A 20,207-nucleotide genomic window follows, 5' to 3' on the forward strand; every position below is an offset into this window, starting at 1 on the left:
GCAGTGCGCCTGCGTGCCGCCGGCTGCGCATGCGCAGGCTGTAGGCGGCCCTCGGCGGTCGGAAGGGGAGTTCAAGGAGACGGGGGCGACGCGGCTGCGGCTGCCTCGTCCGGGTCGGGGTTACAGACATCATGCCGGGGATAGTGGAGCTCCCTACTCTGGAGGATCTGAAAGTGGAGGAGGTGAGACTTGTCCGGGAGGCAGGCAAGCGGGGCATGTGGCTGAAGTTTCCCGGTCCTGGGCCCAGCCCTGCTTTAATTCAGCGGACCCTGGGCCCAGGCCCCTTTACCCCCCAACCCCCCAACACAAACAGGTCAAACCCCGGACGCCCCTTCCTCAGCTCCGGGAGTCGCCACTCCAGCCCGCTGTGGCTCGTGAACTCTCTCCCCTCCCCCACAGCGACCTGCTTCCTTACTGTGAGTTACAGTGGGTACTTTTTACTAAGCACCAACCAGGGTCACTTTACTTACTTCATGTCACTTAATACTCAAACCTCCCTGCGAAGTAAGTATGCAGCCCCGGCTGCTCACAGGGGAAGGAGAGAGGCTCCTTAAAGTGGCATCGTCGGTGCAGAGTGCATTAGAATGTAGGTGGAAACCCGCAGGAAAAGGAGATGGTATTGGAGAGTGAAGTTGCTAACAGCCCTGGGGAGGTGTTCAGCAAAGGCCATTTAAGGCACTCAGTTATTCAAGAGGTACCGTTTGAATAATTGCCGTATGAGCATACACTGGAAAACAGCCAATGTCCCTGCCCTCATAGAGTTTATAATCTAATAAGGAGAGAGACGTTCGAGGAGCAATGACAGCACAGTGTAGCTAGCGCTGGAAGTGAAGACCGTATAATACCCAGAAGAGCAGACCTGAGAAGCCTTTCCCAGATGCCAGGTGGGGTTTCCGAGCATCCTTCCAGCGACACCGAGGAGGGATATGATTGGTCTCGCCATGTTGTAAGTTAGGAACAGGTCATGAGAGAGGACGTGCTTTGCCCAAGGTCACCTGGCTAGTTAAGTGGACGAGCTGGAATAGGAACCCAGCTCTGATTTTAAAAGCCATGCTATTAAATGAACCTTTGGGGCAGACCCTTTTCTATTTAGGAAGACAAGTGCTATTTGACGTGTCTCTAGTGTTGGTGGGAAGCAGCAGTCGCTGAGCCGGAAGAGGTACCTGGGCTGAGGCAGGACTGGGAAGCAACTTGCACAAGGCCAGACTAAGAATTTTGGACCTTATCCTGTAAGTGAGGCGATGGGGGGAGGTGGAAGGTTTTAAGGCAGAGGAGTGGCAGGATCAGGCAGAAGAAAAGATCAGGCCACAATGAAGGAGAGAACAAGCAAGACTAAAATTAATGTGCCAGAAATTATATCCCAGGCACTGTATTAAGTGTTTTTACTCCACTTAATCTTATATGGCTGTGACAATGGCAACTGTTATTTTTCTCAGATGAAGAAATTTTTAGTTGTGTTCAGGGACGTTATCATAAAGTGAAGTTTGCTAAAAGGTGGAGGCGGGGGATGGGAGGGTGAGTGCTGCCAACAGTCAATCTTTTGTTTCTTGCCCCACTGTGAAGCTGGCTTACTCTCAACTTGCTGTATTTTTCATTGGAACTTTAATTTGGTACCACAAACAACTGAGGTTTCACTTTCTGCAAGTATTCTAGAATACATTTGCCTTTAGGCTTCACACAGTTAAATTGAGAAACAGGTAATCACATAAATAACTAAAATACAAGACAGTGTAATTAAATGCTATGGAAGAGGGGCAGACGTGGTTTAAGAGAGTATGATTTGCAGTTGTCGCTAAATTCTAGGCCTAACTGCTCAGTTACCTTGATTAGTCACTTTTAGCATTTGCAGACACCGTTATTTTATTTGTAAGATGAAGTGATTCCAGCTGTAGAATTAATTTCCTGAGGCTAGAAAGGGAGCAGAGCAAACACTTCTTGGGCATAATGTAAGAATTATAAGCAGAGATGGAGTGAAGAGCTTTCTAAGCGAGGGTAGGATCTGAGCGAAGGTAAGAAGATGGGAAAAGGCAGGGGACCAAAAATGGGTTCTGGGACCAGGGAGTTCAGCGTTCTGAGAGAACAGCAAGAAGTTCCTGTTTGAAGTGTCATGGGTGATTTGGATCCAGAGGCTTTGAGTACCCCATAGGAAGTTCAGGCTTTATGCTTCTGTTAAACCCGAATCCATCCAGGGTTTTGTTAATATTTGTTTCAGTAGCAGAGTAAACTAAGAATTGTCTTTTAGGAAGATCACCACAACAGCTCTGTGAAGAGTGGATTGAAGAGAGGACAAGAAAAAGAGGGAGACTAGTCTTGGTGGCTGTTGACCCCAACATAATTGGTGACTGTGCGTAGAGAGGAAAGAACAAATATGTCTAGAATTGATCAGACTTAGCCAAAACTTAGGTATCAGAAGCAGGAAAGGTTGAGGAATCAATGTCAGATTTGCAACCTGACATTGGGACCGAGGAAGCCAGAAGGAGGATGAGGTTGAGAGGCAAGTTAAACACATTTTGGACCTCACTGACTTTTGAGTGATGGTACACCCTACGGAGAAGGTAGTCAGCAGCTTGGGCTGGAAGATCCTTGTACACATTGACAATTTTCCGTAAAAAACACAAACTAATACTTATAATGTGCTTTCTGTGTGCTAGGCACTGTTCTCAATATATTAATCATAACAGTTCTCTCAAATAGGTACTATTATCCTTCATTTTACAGAAATTAAGTAAAATATAAGTCATAGTATAAATTAAGTACTATAAAAAGAGGCACTGACATGGTTTAAGGAAGAGAGAACAGGACTAGATGATTGGTTGTAGATTGTAAGACTTTTTCTGCCTCTTTTCCACACCTGCAGACGTACATAAACCTGTGCAGTGAGGCTGTTGTGAGGATAAATGAGGAAGGAGGTTGAAGTTCTGTGTTCTTTGAGACAAAGGGAGGTGAATGAATTTGAGAGGGTATTCACGGTGAGCAGCTGTGAAAGGATGTTGTTTCTGTTGGAATTCGTCAGTCTCAGTGAAGAAGCAGGTGAGGGGAGATGATGACATTCTGAAGTTCTGTGCCACCTCAGTGATAGTGATGTCATGGGAAGAGGCCTGGTTGGAGGTCATTCTCTGGATTCCACTTCTGTGGTTGCCACTCACCTGCTATGTCAGCTTGAGCACATCTCTTTTTCCTCAGGATAGAGTCAGTGTGTGGTTCTCATTCTTTATTTCCCTGTGATAGCATATGTTACATGCTCAGCAACATGGGTGTATCTAGATTTTGGTAGGACCTCGACTTTTATAGGAAAGTAAAGCAAAGAATTCCGTTGTCTTTTGGGGCATGATAGCTGTGAAGGCATTTGAGTTATTAAATCAGCCATTTAAAGATATTTTAAGGCATTTGACAAAGAAATAAATATAGCTAACTTAATTTTTAAAATATATTAAGCTTTAAAAAAAAGTTTGCTTCTTGATTTTTATTTTTCCAGTTCTTTATAGGTAATATAGCAAAACAAGTGTGTACCACTTAATTAACCTAAATAAACACGTATTAATACAAAATTTTACAGATTTTTAAACAAATTTACTAGCATTGCCATGGCAGATTTCACTTATATCATAAGTAATTGCTTTGATAATTGTAACAATTGTAATATTAATAGACATAGTCATAACTTTATTTTTCTCTTCCTGTAGTATATAGATGAATTACTCTCTTCATCTTTCTTTGCCTTTTAGCTTAGTAATAATTTAAGCTAAGCTGGGTGAAATTCATAAAATAAATTATATAATTTTTATTATAGAAATAATAATTATAAAATTTTCACATAAAACTCCTTAATAAAATATTTGAAAATAAAATCCAGTGGTATCATAAAACATAATACACTGTGACAGGCTAGATTTTATTCTAGATACAATGGGTCAGTTTTAGAAAATCTATTAATGCTCTGCCTTACATTTATAGATTAATGAAAAGGAAACCTGAACATTTCAGTCTTTCCTGATGGAGAAAACAACAGTAAAACAAAACCAATTAGGATCAGAAAGAAACGTTCTTAATGAGGAAAATCTAAACAACAATATCGCAGACACTAGCAGCAAATGCCATTCCAAACTTTGAAGTTAAGAAAAAGGCATGGGTGCTGCCACCATCACTGTTCATCTGTGCTATCCTGGAGGTCTGGGTCCGAGCAATAAGATGGGAAAGAGAACAAGAAAGGAAGGGTAAATATCAGAAAAGAGAGGAAGCAGTTTCTATTTGTAAGTAGAAATTTTTCCATTAATTCTCTTGAGTTTTGCATCAGAATTGACAAGAGTTCAGTAAGATATAGCTAGAGAAAAGATGCAGTGTACACATAAGCAGTAACCAATTTGAAAATGTAATAGGAAAAAGATCCTTGTTAAAGTACAGAGGAATGAACACGAAATGTGCGGGGTTCCTATATGAAGGAAACTAACCAAGGGACACAAGAATGACCTGAATAAACGTAGTGACATACTGCATTCTGGATGAGAAGGCGTGATTCATGTAGTCTTACCTTATTTGTAACTATTGTATCCCCAATACTTGGCACAGAAGTGAATATTCAACAGTTACTTCTGCTAGACACTATTTTGGGTTCTTGGTGAACCAAAGTAAATGTTACAATTTCACTATAGTTTGACATCTTTATTGGATCTGTGTTGAAAAATCCATATCCTCTTGGACCTTACATTTCTAGCAGTCACACATAGGGTGACCACTGATGCAAGCTTACATGAGATGATTAGAGAAAGACTCTGAAGTGGAAAATTTGAACAGAGACCCAATAATGTAAAAATGCTCTTTTAATTTAATATATAACTAAATTTAATGCAGTTCCATTGCAATTTTTTTTTTTTTTTTGGTGGAGGGCGGTGTTCGTCTGGAAGAATAGCCAAGACAATTTTGAGAAGGAAGAATAATGGGAAGGATGGTCCTCCCAGACAACAAAGTGTTCTGATAAGTTATAGTAATTAAAATATTGTGGTACTGGCCCAAGAAAAGGTACAGAAAAGGCCAGCAGGGCCGTGGCTGCAGCAGCTGGTAGATAGCTAGGTGCTGCGCAGTTCCTGTGAGCCGCTGTAGCTGCCCTGGTGCCTCAAAAAAGTACTGGAATCAAGTGAGACTGACAGTTGTAGGGATGCTACCTGGGATATACTCTATAATTTTTAAAAATTCACATTTTTTAGTACTTTATTATTAGTAATAACTTACTGGATGACATGATCGTACTGATGCTTTCTAGTCTCTCATCTTCTGTGATTGTGCAATCTTCTGGGGATTTTAGATATCTTTCTACTATTAGATATACTCTACTATTCTAGCACCTGTATTAGATAGGTATTAGCTAATCTTCTTGTACACTCTGATATTCTATCACTTCTGATCCTGGAGAGGAGACTCATAAAAGCTTCCCAGGGTTGATTTCTCCCATTACACCCAGAAGCCTCCACCTTTCTTCAGAGCTCCCTTCTTTGTTATACAGACTAAGGATTCTATTAGGGCTGCCATTTCCATGTCTAAATGGGGATATGAGAGGGTCATGAAGGTGTATAAAGCCATGGATGTGAAAGAGCTTTGTGATCTCCAAAGCAGTGTAGATAAGATCATCAAGGGTTATTAGGGCAGTCCCCTTGTCTTTACTTTTTTTGGCAAAGTCATAACAGCTATCTTTGTGTCCCCTCTGTTTTGAAGCCTGAGGTGAAGCTGAGGAAGCCATGTCCTAGTCACAAATCTGTGGTCTTTCTCCCATTGCTCCTTTCCCCAGGTGAAAGTCAGTTCAGCTGTGCTTAAAGCTGCGGCCCATCACTATGGCGCTCAGTGCGACAAACCCAACAAGGAGTTCATGCTGTGCCGCTGGGAAGAGAAAGACCCGCGACGGTGTTTAGAGGAAGGCAAGCTTGTCAACCAGTGTGCTCTGAAGTTCTTCAGGTAAAAATCTTTGCACTTCAGTGCCTAGTTCAGTGGTTCTCAACCTGTGGTTCGCGACCCCTTTGGGGGTCGAACGACCCTTTCACAGGGGTCGCCTAAGACCATCGGTAAACACATATATAATTACATATTGTTTTTGTGATTAATCCCTATGCTTTAATTATGTTCAATTTGTAACAATGAGATTGGGGGTCACCACAACATGAGGAACTGTATTAAAGGGTCGCGGCATTAGGAAGGTTGAGAACCACTGGCCTAGTTGATTGAACCATCCAGGTATATGTATCTTGGTGAACATCAGCTAATTAAAGGGAAGGATCATTTTAGTGACTAATGTTAGTAGGCAGAGCAAGTCTTTGAAATCAGAGAGACCAAAGTAAGCACACAGTAACTGATAGTTATTTTTGTTATTTGTTTTTATTATTTGGCAAGTTTTTAATCTTCATGAATCTCAATTTCCAAATTATAGAATAATACCTATCTTATACAGAATTGTTAGGAAAAATTTGAAAAGGCACATAAGAACAACTCAGCTCAGTGCTCGCTAGCAGGTATCCCTAGATTGTTATCATGGCCATTCCTACAGAACACACAGTTAGGATGGAAAGAAAAGTGTGTTCAGAGTCAAGTTTTGGGTAGGCCACTGTGCTTGATACTATAAGGAAAAAAATCCAAATTGTAGTTGTAGGAAAATGGTTTAACAGCCATATTAATCAGATCTCTACTAAAAGGGATTGGAATTTAACTCCAAGGGATTTGGCTCATGGAACTGTTCAATCCAGAAATAGGACTGGCATTGGGCAGGGCTGGATTCAAGGTCTTAAATAATTTCACAACAACGTGATGTTTTTTCCTCTCCTCCCCCGATCTCTTAGTTCTGCTTTTCTCTGTCAAACTTATTTTCAAAGAGACTCTTTCCTTGCTATAGCAAAAATGGGCACCAGCTTCTCCAAGCTGCTATGCCACTTACTTAGCAGATGTAGTCACAGAGTGCCAATTTTCCAGTAATAAGAGCAGAGGTCCCTGGACTGAGTCTGATTGGCCTGGCTGGTTGACTTCATATGCTTATCTTTGAATTAGTTGTGTTGCAGGAGATAAATACTATGGTTGGTCTGGCCTGAAGTGGGAGTAGACTTAGCTTCATCTAAACCACATTGCTGGGAGATAGGAAAGGGTTGTTTCCCAAAGGAAAATTAGAAGGATGTTAGAGAAGAATGGGGAATGACTGCTGGCTAGGCAAAACCCACAGATGTCTGCTAAAATGACGTTAGAGGAAAAAATCAAATTTTGTCACATAATGGCTGGTTTTCTTTTTTGTTTCTGCTGTCTTTGTCCACATGCAAAGATATTTTTGTGGTTAAAATAGTGTGTCTACATTTTAAAATTGATTTTTCACTTGAAACTGTTGGGAACGTTCTTTCAAGTTGTTATATTCTCTTCATGGTCATCATTTTTACTGACTATATAATATTCTATTGGTGGATAAACCAACCATAATGTATTTGATCAAATCCTATTATTAAACATCATTGTTGATTCCAGCTTTGATTGTTTTGGGCAGATCTGCAGTGATTACCTTTGTGTGTAGATCTTTTTCATTTTTAAATTAATTCCTTGACATAAATTTCCCAACAGTGAGATTATTTTATAAAAGGCTTTAAACATTTTTACATCCTCAGCACTGAATCTTGGTATACCTCACCAGCATTACATATTGTTTAAATATTTGGTAGGTATAAAATGGTATTCTTGCTTGAATTTGCATTGATTTGATTTCTAACATTGCTTATTTTTAATTTTTTTTTTATTAAGAGTTTATTTGAGCCAAAACTGACAACATTGCTGGGAAGCAAGATCTTAAATGCTTCCAGATTTTTTTATTTTCTGAGAGAACTTTGGCAAAGCATTTCTCCTTTGGCCCAGAGGTAGTACATTGAAGTGGGAAATATTTGTGTGTGTTGTTTGTTTTTTTCCTTTTTAAGTGGGAAATATTTGAATTTCATGAGTTCCTGAGGTGTCTAGTTGCCTCCAGGAGAGGAATTTCTCACTGCTGAAGTTGCTTGTTGTAGGTATTGGGAGATGACTATTGGGTACGGGTGCCAGGGTGCCAGGGTGCCAGGGCCCAGAGCAGAGACTAAGTACCAGAGTAGTGGTTTGCAGACCTTCTTCTACAAAACTCCCATTGGAAACAGTAGCTCACTGACAGTGATTTGCAGTATCACTTGTGAATCACTTTTGTGCACCATGGAAATCCAGCCAGGTGAGGCTAGAGGTAAATCAGAAGAGTTCCCTAGGGCTTTCATAGTCCTTCTTCCTTCCTGTTGCACACCCCATCACCCCCAAGATTATACTTGTTATACTCAGAATATCGGCAAAGGGTATATAAGAAACTGATACCAATGGAACCAAGCAGAAATACAAAGCAGATTTTTCTGTTTCCGTAGACCATCTCTGAGGCTGTTTCTGAGCCATGATAAGTAAGATTCCTATGTTGAGTGTAGCTAGAGTCTTGGAATATGACAAGCAAATGGTTCAAAATTATTCTTTTGGGACAGGAGACGTTCTGCATTTCTTCCATGGCCTCAAATATGGCTTTTACATAAAATAATGGTATTTTATTTATGCTTTAGTTTGCATTTATTTGATTACTAGGAAAGTTGAATGGTAAGAGAAGGGGAATTCTGCAAAATAATTAATATGCTACTTTGCTTCTTCATAGAGAGCACCAAATATAATTAATTTTATTATTGACAACAGTAATCTGATTTTTGTTCCGTGCATTAATAGAATGAGGACCTTGAGCTTTTGAGGAGTGTAGGGCATTTTGCCTCTAACCTGAATGCTCCCAGGATCTTCTGCTTGGTAGTTTGTGTATTTGCTTTTTATAATCTGTCTCCTTTGCCATTATCTGTCTCCTCTGACTTCTATCAGCATGCCCATCTCTGCTTATGCCGCTGTCTCTTCTAAACTTGCTAAGTTGATAATCTTTAGAATTGGATCTAAAGAGTAAATAGGCTCCAAGTGAGGAGGTCTGTTCGTATTTCCCCCCATATTTGTTTTTCATTGTTTTGCAAAGAGCCCCCCTAACCTACCCTTCTTCTCCAGGCAGATAAAGCGTCACTGTGCAGAACCTTTTACAGAATACTGGACCTGCATTGATTATAGCGGCCTGCAGCTATTCCGTCGCTGTCGCAAACAGCAGGCAAAGTTTGACGAATGTGTGCTGGACAAGCTGGGCTGGGTGCGCCCTGACCTGGGAGAGCTGTCCAAGGTAAAAAGGGTGTCCTGCTAGCGGCTCACTCTGCTCACTTTCTCACTAAGGGGAGGTTAAGGCTGGAGGTGGTCAGAAAAGGGTTCTCTGCGAGTACAGGTATGATGTGAGAAATCCAAATTTACCTAACAGGTTAATTAGGGAGTGATTATACACAGTCCCGAAGGGAGTTTAACAGAGATGCTCCTTTAAATAGATCTTCCAGCGTGTGCAGATTTGTTTGTGGGTAATTAACTAATTGAAGAACAGAAGGGAATAGATGAGGATAAACAAAGTGTTAGGGGACAGACACATTGTTGGTTGAAAACATTGAGGTTATGGTGGAATTCAGTGGGGAAATAGGATCGGGGTTATGCCAGATTTTTCAGGAACATACCTAAGTTAAACAAAGTACATGCCTGTAGTTAAGTTTTCCTACCCTTTCTCCTGTATTTCCTATCTCAGTTGTGATACCACCACCTGTTGAAACATCAGAGCTGGAAACCTGAATGTCTTTTTTCTTCACTTCCCACTCTTTCTCCCTTCTTCTACAGTCATCATTCCTATAGATCAGCAGGAAGAATTTTTGAATCCTGTCAGTGTCCCTGCTTCTTGGGCAGGAGTTCCTAACCTGGGCTACATGTATTTCTGGGAAGGGAGGTAGATCAATTCGGAATTTAGAAGACAGTGCATCCTCTGACATTGAAGAATTTAGGAAATAATTATATCTTCATGATAGGCATGATCTGTGTGGAAAATAAATGTCACTTTCTTTTTAAAAACTTTTTAGGGGCTCCCTGTGCCTGCAGGTAAAGTGTCCTCTCCATATCCTGGCATAAAAAGCCCTTCCTGACCTGTCCCTGCTTCTTGAGCCTCATCACCCTGCATTCCCTCTGGGACAGCATACATACCAAGGCATGGAGGGAAAACTCAGGTTTTAGTGGAGACAGATAGTAGATTTGAATCTTGGTTCCACTTCTTAATTGCTATGGGATCCCAAGCAGATTGCTTAAAATTTATTATCATATCAGGTCTGGCACCTGTGTTAATCCCAGTTTTCTGTGAGGATTAAGCTAGAGAGCCCACGTGAATCTCCAGCCTCATGCTGGGCACACAGACCACCAGTTACTGTCCGTTTCCTTCTGTGGGTGTATATTGTCTGTGGTCTTAAGCTCAGTGTCATAAGAAGATCGATGGCTTAGCAATTTGTTTTTAGTATCTGGCTTGATTATTTTACTTCAGATACCTTCTTTTGCTGCACTGAACAAATTTTTAATAGTTGATAATTCTAAGTTGGAAAGAAGTGGAACTTGCATATTTAATAATGAAAACTACCTTTTCTCATTACTGTCTTTCATGAAGAGAGAATTAACAAATCATGCTGTTAAGAAAGCATATTTATTTAGGAGTCTGTGTGTTAACATTTTTAAAACCCTAAAAAAAATGTATTGTTTCCTTTTTTCAAAAGTTATTTCTTTAAGGGGATTATCAGTTTTAGTTATGCTGAAATCAGTATCCAGTCTCCTCCTATCAGTTGGACAAAACCTGACTTTTAGCTTCATTCACTTTTTTTTTTTAATCCTTACCTGAGGGTATTTTTCCAGAGAGAGGGGAAGAGAGAGGGAAAGACAGAGAAATATCAATGTAAGAGAAACACATTGGTTGCTTGCCTCCTGCACGCACCCTGACCAGGGCCCAGTCGAGGGAGGAGCCTGCAACCTAGGTACGTGCCTTTGACTGGAATCAAACCTGTTCCCCTAGTGATTCCTACCCACTTGTCTAGTCTCAGCTCTCATGTCATGTCCTTTGAAGTTTCTGACTCTCCTAGGAAGAATTGCTCTTTCACCCGTGATTCTATCATCCTGGCAATAGTAATATTGAAAAGGAATTATGGAGCACCTGCTGTTTATACATCAGGCACTTTTTGTATATGATCCTAATAACCTTGGGAGCTCATGGCCCCATTTTTAGAGATAAGAAATTGAAGGTTAAGTAGGCTGCTCAAGGTCATTTACCTAGGAATTCATTTAACCACATGCTTCTGCACCTTTTTTTCTTTTGAGTGTGGTGCAGAAGAGAAAGTTGTTATTGTTCTTTCCACAATCATTTGTCTTTTAAAGAGTTCCTTTATTGCTTTCAGTTTGAGAAAGATTTTTCTCAATTTATTTCAGAGATACCTCGAATTCCTTAAAGGAACTTCAAATGCCAGCTGGGCATTTGGAATTACTCTCTCCAGCAGTAAAGAACCATTATTGATCTCTAATTACAGCACAGAGATGAGAACACTGTTTTAAAAACAAACAAAAGACTACTCTGGACTTGTAGTCAGAAGATTTGGGTTCTGGCACCAGCTCTGACATTTACCTTGTACCTTTATCTTAGGCAAGTCAGCCTCCCTGTCCTCATCTGTGAACTAGAGATAATAATGCTTTGTAGGGTGGTTATAGTAATAATTACTAATTGTGTACATGAAAGCTCTGTTCATGATATAGGAAGACTAATCTGGTCATGTTATGTGGAGTGACTTAAGAGTTCAGACCTCTAGATAACCGGACAGTTAATAACTGTGGCCTTGTGTCTGTCTTCTGGGCCTATTTCCTCATCTTTAAAATGAGAGCAGTTTCTGCTGGGTTTCCAATAGAGATTTTTGTGGCCATCTGAGGGGATAATGTGGGTGTAAACACCTTCCATCTCTCTCCCTGTTCTACAGTTCAGTGCTCCACCCTCTCGCCTGGCCTGTGAGCTCAGCTCTCTGCTTCTGTCCAGTTTAGTTTCTATACCTTTCAGCCTGCAGATGTGATTGAGTTACTTCCCTGCTTCAGGTTTCCGTCAGGTTAAAATTCAAACACCTTGGCATATCCTACCCTTCATCCTCTGGCCCCTGACTATCAGTGTAGCGTGCTATGGAAAAGCACAGGCTTTGGACACAGACCTGGCTTTGAGAATTAGCTAGGTAGCCCCAGTGAGCTCTGCAAAATACCCCAGGGTGTGAGAATGAGGTGGAACAATGTGCCCAGCATCTCTTCTGACAGCACTGGGTAGTGGTGAGGTGGGTGCTCCGTTTTCCTCCACTCTCCATGCAGCCTTTGCTTTGGCCATTCTAAAGACACGCCTCTCTGCCTACATATGGACTGTTTGTTTACTGGGAATCTTCCTAATCTTCCTGTTGGCTCCTGGTCATCCTTCAAGATTAAGCTAAGTGTTGCTCCCACCCCTCTTCCCCCCGAAATAGTCCAGGCCCCTCGCCCTCAGGACAGGTTAGGTGTGTGGAGTCCTTGCCCTCCTAGCACTCGGTTTGTGTCACGGTTACCGTAATTCGGTGAGGAAGTCGCAGTTGATTTTCTTGTCTGGCTCCCTCACTAGACTGCGCCCCTTGATAACAGGGTATATCTTGTTCCCTTCTGTGTCCCGAACTTCTGCCATGTGGAGTGACACAAAGTGAACCGTCTTAAATGTTTACTCAAGGGTTAAATGAGTCTAAATGTGATTTGCTGGCACTCAGAGAAGAGGAGTAGTTGGGGCAGAGAAGCAGAGAGGAAACAATGGGAGGCGTCTGGGGTCACAGACCACTCCACCTGACTTTCACCTTTGCGTCTTTCCTCTTCACCCCTCGCAGGTCACCAAAGTGAAAACAGATCGACCTTTACCGGAGAATCCCTATCACTCAAGACCAAGACCAGAGCCCAACCCTCCAGTAGAAGGAGATCTGAAGCCTGCCAAACACGGCAGCCGCTTTTATTTCTGGACCATGTAAAGATGGGTCCATGGCCCACACTCAGCCAGACACCCAGACAATGGACGAAAACTCACATGCAGTTAGCATCGACTGATAGAGTTCTTTCCGGGATCACAAACATTAACAAAAAGTTAATTTATGTGACTTGGCAGTTATTCTATACCATTTCCTGGCCATTAAAAAATTTAAAGGAAACAGTTGTATTTTATTATGTTTTATATAACCTTTTGGCCTTTAAAGATGACTTCCCCTTGTGTTTTCTTCTTGTGGTCCTGCCTGTTCCTCTCTTGGCTTTAAGTAGGCATTTGCCAATGTGGCAGTTTGTTGGTAGAGAAATGACGATGGTGGAAAGGCTTTGTTACCTGAGACAGCTGCTTGGGGAAGGGAGGAGAAGGTGTTCACACATTTTGGAGTCGACTCTCTTTCCCATCTGACCTCTGAAATAGATTTTCTTAAAGGTCATACAAGGGGAGCGTCCAGCATAGGAGAAGCAAAGAAATGTTTGAGCCTGTGACTCAGGCCACGGGAGGGGCCTCCTGGCTGAGTCCTAGGCAGTTTTGCTCAGGGTTTCTTAAAGAACCAAACTTCCACCACTTCCCCTTGATATCCCATCCTCAAGCATTATAACCCAGATGTTTTTCCTGATAGACCAGGGAGGTGGACGCTGAGCTCTCAGCTCCAAAGCCAGGAAGTCGGGAGGTCTGAGTGTCAATTCCAACCTTGGGTGTGTTCCTTAACCTCTTGTGAGAGGTTGAATTTGAGGACAAACTAAAGGGAACATGCTTATCTACCTCCTGAGCAGGTTAAAGCCACAAGTATTTATAAAGCTCTGGTTCAAAGCCCTATTATGTCTTTATTTTCCCCTTTCATTCAGTTTCTTTTTCACTAGTAGGCTATTTCCTCTCCATCTGACTGGGTCACTTTACACCTGGTTGAGGCTTGAAATTGCATATGACCCTGTGTGTCATTTCAACTCCCAGGGCGTGGGTTTCCAATGTTCAGAGTTCAAAAACGTGAAGTCATCGCATAAGAGTCTTTCTGAAGACCTTTCCAACTCCCCTTCTAGACAGTCTAAGTGGGGAGATTGCTGGGAGGCCTTGGGTGGATGAAGTGCAGGACCTGTTGCCCCAAGTGTTCGGACACTAAAGACAGAGCACTGCATGGTCTGCTTTCCTCCATCCTCACCCTGTTTGACCCCACAGTTGGGATCATTTTAGGTGACCCTTCTCCCTCCTATTCTGAAAACATTCCTTGCCAGCTACCTTTGCCTCATTCTCCAATTTAATGAAGAAAAATAATAGGTTCTTACATTTATAAAACAGCTACGGCAACATCCATTAACCTCTTGGTGGCCAAGTAATTGGAAGTCACCTCTGATGTGAAAGTTTGAGGATGGCTCCAAGTTGGCATTTACATGATACCTCAAGCTATGTGTTGCTTCCTAGGTCTCTTCTGCAAAGGAAGCTGGGGCTTGCATTGTGTGCCTTGTGCCAAGTGCTTTACATATGTCACCTTCAATGCTTTGAGCCCTTTGAAAATGATTCTGTTATATGTCATGCCCATTTCACAGATCAAGGCACTAAAGCTTAGGGAGAGGGTAAGCCCCAGTCTTATATGGGATGCAAATGAAGATTGTCTGGTTCCAGTGGCCACACTCGTGTCCTTCAGAGTCATCGGTGGCTTTCAGCCTTGGATGCGGGCTACAATCACCTGGAGACCTTTAATTACTGATAATCTGGATCCCACCCCTAGAGATCCGGATTTAATTTGTCTGCCTTGTGGCCCAGGCATGGAGTTTTTGAAAGCTCCCCAGGTTATTCTAAGGCGAAACCAAGGTATAGGGCCACTGAATGATGTTATACATGAAGCAGGTCCAGGAGGCGAAGTGGCTACGCTAAGATATAAACTCAGATTCATCTGATTCCAAAGCCCATACTTCAAATATATGCCACTGCTTATGAATCACCTGGGGATCTTAGGAACAGGAAGATTCTGATTCAGAGGGGATAAACCATACTGTTTCAGAGTACAGAATCTATGAGTATCCTGCTTCAGTGTCCAGCCCTGGGCACTCCCCGAATGTTGGTTCACCTCTTCAGAATCAGAGCAGCAGGTCCTGAACTGTTAATGTCTTTAAATTCAATTCTAGGATGTTTTAACTTTTGCCCAAGTTGGACAGCAGTTCTTGCCTTTCCAAAAAAAACCCCACCTTGCTTTGAATTCCTTGAACAAAGAAACTAACTTCTGGCTTTCCTGTATTCTTGATAGAATTATACCACATCATAGCCTTCTAGGACCGAAGAGTCTAAGTAAAGATAAAATTCCTAAAATCTCTCAGAACAAATGCATCTTGCAATTTCAGTAGGCAAAAGGTCACAGGACAATTTGGAAGTAGAGTAAAGGATCCCTGAGCAGGGCTCCAGATAATAGAAAAATCTTCCTGCTTGAGAATAATGAGACTGATTCCTTACATTCCCAAAGGAATTTTATCTGCCCCTTTTCCTCGGCCAAGCCTGTTCCTGTCTTCCCTGAGTTAATGGTGTCTCCATCCTTCCAGTGTCAAAACATGAGATGCACCTTTGACTCCTGCTCACTCCAGTACCAGGCCCTGGTGAGTTCCTACGATTATCTCTCACATTAGGACTTCCTCTTTTATCTCACGGTCACTGTCCTAGCCTGTTTTTGTCCCCTTGCCTGGATTTCTGACACTATTTCTGATGCAGTCTCCTGCCTTCATCTCACCCTCCAGTTCCTCCTCTACTTGCTGCGTGTGCCTCTGCTGCTCAGAAACCTTCAGTGGCTCCCGAAAGGCTGTTAACTACAGCCAAATCCTTACTGGCACGTGGATGCCCCACAATCTGGCCTTTGCCTAGTTCATTTTCCCCACCGTTATCTTCCTTCTCCTTATCATGTCCTCTATAGTCTCCCAAATGTCGTTTCTCAAGAGTGTTTTCCAAACTCCAAGTCTTCAATAAAGCTGCCATCCACTTGCCAGGAAGCAATTCTTTTCCCATCTCTGCCTCTTGAAAGTCTACCCATCTCTCAAGGCAAACACGAGTGCTGTCTTCCCCAGGAAGCGTCCCCTTCCTACAGCCAGAGTGGTCTTTCCTGCTCCTTTGTTCCCTTGACACAGTATAGCCTGAGGGTTGAGCACAAGGGCTCTGGAGTGGGCTGTCTGGATCTGAATGCAGGCTCTGTCATTTAATAGCTGTGTGATCCTAGGCAAGTTACTTAACCTTTCTGTACTTTGTTCTCTTCATCTGTAAAATGGGGAACAATAATAGTACCTACCTCCTGGGATGCCTTTGAGGATTTAATGAGTTACACACATGAAATGCATAGTATAGTGTTGATAAATGACAGCGATTATTATAACACCCTATTTGAGTAGCACTGGTCATGGCACTGGGTCTCAGTCCAGGTCTTATTTATATGTCTACGTTTTAGTGCCCAGCACATGCCAGGCATGCAGGATATGATCAACTATACACCAGATTTATCTTTTTTTCCTCCAATATGTTTTTATTTATTTCAGAGAGGAAAGGAGAGGGAGAGAGAAATAGAAACATCAACGATGAGAGAGAATCATTGATCGATTGCCTCCTGCATGTCCCCCACTGGGGATCGAGCTTGCAACCCAGGCATGTGCCCTTGACCGGAATTGAACCCGGGAGACTTCAGTTCACAGGCCGATGCTCTATACACTGAGCCAAAGGTCCACAGGCCGATGCTCTATACACTGAGCCAAACCAGCAAGGGCTATCTTTCCATAGAACATCCAAACCCTCTCCTTGCCATGAAACAACAAACTAATTATGTAGAAATAGGAGTAATTCTTTGAGATTAAACTGCCATTTTGTAAGTATCAAATCCTAACTGAAATGCTTTGGGTATAATAATATACATTCTTATGCCCTGAAATGGATCATGATATACTTGGGTTTTAAAAAGTACCAGCTGCCTCAGTTTGGGGGTTGTGATGTCTTTGTGTGTCATTTGTAATGTGTGTCCCGTGCTATTTGTTTTAATAAGATACTGACATTTACAAATTTATTTACTTTGCAAAAATAAATTAGAACAGATTCAAGAGATTAGGGAGAGGGCCAGGAAGAAGCCCCAGGTGTCACATCTGAGAAGTGGTCTGTCTGAGAAGCAAATGGAGGTTGTCTGCTTCCAATGGCCTTCACAGTCACTGGATCATAGCCTTCAGTGCACACTGGGATCACCTGGAGACCTTCAAATACTGATGCCTGGTTCCCACCCCCAGGTTTTCCGGTTTAATTGGTCTGTGGTGTGGCCTGGACATACAGATTTTGTAATAACGAATATGACTCTTGCTCATTTATACTCAAATAGTCTTTCTTCAGTGGGAGAAAAGGAGATATAGTTGCAGCTAGAACCCTGGAAATCCATTGATTAACTCTAATTCACTGAGCAAATATTTTACAGCCTGCTAGGTGCTGGTTAGTGTGCCAGACATGGGTGATGAGCAAGACAGGCAGGGCCCTGCTCTTGTGGGCATCCAGCCAGTGGTGGAGGCAATGACTAGGTAAATACAGAAACACGGTGGTTTCAGATGTGATAGTTCTGCGAAGGAACCGAACAGGTTCATATAAAAGCCAGGAGCTCAGGGATGCAGGAGGGGGTGTATAGGAAGAGAGGCCATGGAAGCTCTCAGAGGAAGCACTGTTTGCCTTCCTCCCCAAGGGTGAAAAGGAGCCAGCCAGCTCAAGGAAGAGTGTCCCGGTCTGAGGGAACAGCAGAAGCAAAATCCTGAGGCAGCATAGGGCTCGGTGCTTCAGAAAGTCTGGCTGCCGTGTGGTTTTGTGGGTTTAAGCCCAGTGCAGTTGTGGCTTACTTCCCCCTGTCTTTAATCTGACAGGGACATTTCCTGACAGGTGTCGCCACAACGTTCTGGATAATGTCCACACTGCTCAGTGTGACAATCTCGCCAGAGTCTGACTCAGAGCCCTGCAGCTTCATCTCCTGCGTGTCTCCCCCACACTTGATCCAAATGAGCTCTCCTCTGTGCCATTTCACACAGCTCCCCTTTCCTTGTGCTGTGTCCTCGGCCCAAAGGGTCTTCCCACTGCTTCTTGGTGAACCCTTCTCTCAAGATGCAGCTCAAAGTCCCTCAACACCCCGCAAGGTAAATGGCACCTTCCTCCGTGTTCATGAGCATTGTGCATTCTGGCCGTTGGATGCATTATGAGCAAGGACCGCATTTTGTTTTCCGTGGCATCTACCTCTTCACAGAACAGCGGCTAGGAGATAGTGGGCACTTGGTCACAACTTGTTGAGTGAATGTCACCCAGCCATTGGCCTTCCCAAAAGGGAGTAGCCTAGTTAAGCATTAAATGTGTATCCCTCTGTGCAGAATAAACACGAGGGTGTTTTCTATTCAAAGAGAGACTCAGATTTCCCCTAAAATCTTCAGGGGAGGCGGGGGGGGGGGCTCTCAGGGTTTTTAAAATGTTTGTTTCCATTTTTTCCGAAAGAGCCTCCCAAATCCCCATCACGGTTTCAATAAAAATGGTGTCTGTGAACTGAAGGAAGGAGCAGAAAAGGTCAGGTTCAGCTATGGTAATAGGAAATATAATTGCATGCTGGTATTCCTTTAATTTGAGGATTGAATGCAAATTAGGCAGATATGCCCTTTCTGGAAGCCTCGTTTTAATCAATTCTGCTCCTCTGTTGGAGGAGTTGGAGCTGAAAAGAAAATGATAGGAATGTTTCTTTCACCTGCAAACTAAGGTGTCACGTGATGTGACCATGGTTTGATGTACAGGCTTTATTTATTTATTTGTTTGTTTGTTTGTTTAGATTGTGGGACGTGTAGCACCTTTGTGTTGCTGGGGTCATTCCCAGGGATCTGAGATTCCCAATGGTGAATTCAAACCAAAGAACTTGCAAGAAAATTTTTGAGCAGCCTTTCTTCCATGTCAGTGTGATGGGTAGCAGGAACCGCTGGAGGAGAAAGATGGGTTCCTGTTTCTGGCTCCATCTCTGACCTTGTTATATGACCTTGGCCAAACACTTTCACCTCTGAGCCACTTTCTTTAGCAGTAAAACCAAGTATTGAGCCAAGATGGTATCTAGGCTCTTTTCCATGCCAAGGGTTACACGAAACACAGTTTCTCTACTGGTCAACTCATTGGGGGAGATGGTAGAGTTTTGATGATCTTCTTGAGATAGATCTAATCACTTGGGCAGTTCATTTTGGAAATTTTATTAAAATGAGAAGAGCATTTTGGGCCCTTGTTGTTTTTTAAAAGTCTCCCACGCTGATATTTAAAGGCATGACATGGAAGAGGTTCAGGGATTTTGTCATCCATCTCCCTCATTAGGAATCATTTCGTGTAACTTTCTTGTTATTTGAGCCTAAGTTTGTTCAGAGGATTATTATGAAGGCTTTGATCTTAAAAGTCAAAGGACAGAAACCCTTTGGAGATCATAGCTAATTGAACCACCTTCTGATTGGGCCAAGTCCTTGTAGGTTCCGCTGGCTGAGACCGCAGGGTGGTGCTGGAATGGGAAGGTCCTCCCCGCCCCGCCTCCCCCATGGAATCAGACAGCAAGCACTGGGAATAACAGAGGGGAGCTGAACCAAGGAGGTTGGAGTGAGGTAAACTGAGTCAGGGAGTGGTTGGGAGACTAGCATCTCAATGGAAATATCCGCAAAGGCTGTGTACTGGCAGTTTTCAGAAGAGAAAATCAGAATGGCCAATAAACATATGAAAAGATGTTTAACCTCATGAGTAGAACAATGCAAACTAAAGCCACAACGAGATGCCATTTTATTAGTTCAGGAAAACCGTAAAAAGTTGATAATATCAAGTATTGATCCAGATATGGGGAAATGGGTATTCTCTTACCCTGCTGGGAGGAGTATAAACGGATACATTATGTTTGGAGGCCAATTTTCTGCACCATTCCACACCTGTAAAAATTTATACTACAGAAGTGCTGATTCAAGTATTTTAAGATGTGTACAAGGATATTCATTGCACATTGCTTATAAAAACGGACACACAGGAGGAAACAACCTAAAGGTCCTTTGGTCGTAGCAGAGCAGTTGAATGAGTTGCAACAGTCAGACAATGCGATGGAGTCCTGAGCAGCCAGTGAAAAAACAGGAGTGACTTTCTATTCCCATGAGAGACGTCTATGAGATATGGCTCCCTTGTTATCCAATTACACGGTGATTATTTGTCCACAGATCTACCTCTCCTTCTTGACTTGAGCGTCTCAAAGACAGAAACTGTGTGTATGTAAATT

General features: G+C 42.6%; 1 protein-coding gene across 1 annotated transcript; it reads left to right on the forward strand.

The window, feature by feature from the left end:
• NDUFA8 (NADH dehydrogenase (ubiquinone) 1 alpha subcomplex, 8, 19kDa) lies at positions 1–13,124 on the forward strand. The gene is made up of 4 exons (XM_005879191.2): positions 1–182; positions 5,780–5,943; positions 9,049–9,214; positions 12,810–13,124. Exons 1-4 carry the CDS (start codon positions 132–134, stop codon positions 12,945–12,947), a joined length of 519 nt encoding a protein of 172 aa, XP_005879253.1. The 5' UTR covers positions 1–131; the 3' UTR covers positions 12,948–13,124.
• Positions 13,125–20,207: the final 7,083 nt, after the last annotated feature.

The sequence above is a fragment of the Myotis brandtii genome, unplaced genomic scaffold (genome assembly GCF_000412655.1).
Source record: "Myotis brandtii unplaced genomic scaffold, ASM41265v1 scaffold589, whole genome shotgun sequence".
Taxonomy (NCBI): domain Eukaryota; kingdom Metazoa; phylum Chordata; class Mammalia; order Chiroptera; family Vespertilionidae; genus Myotis; species Myotis brandtii.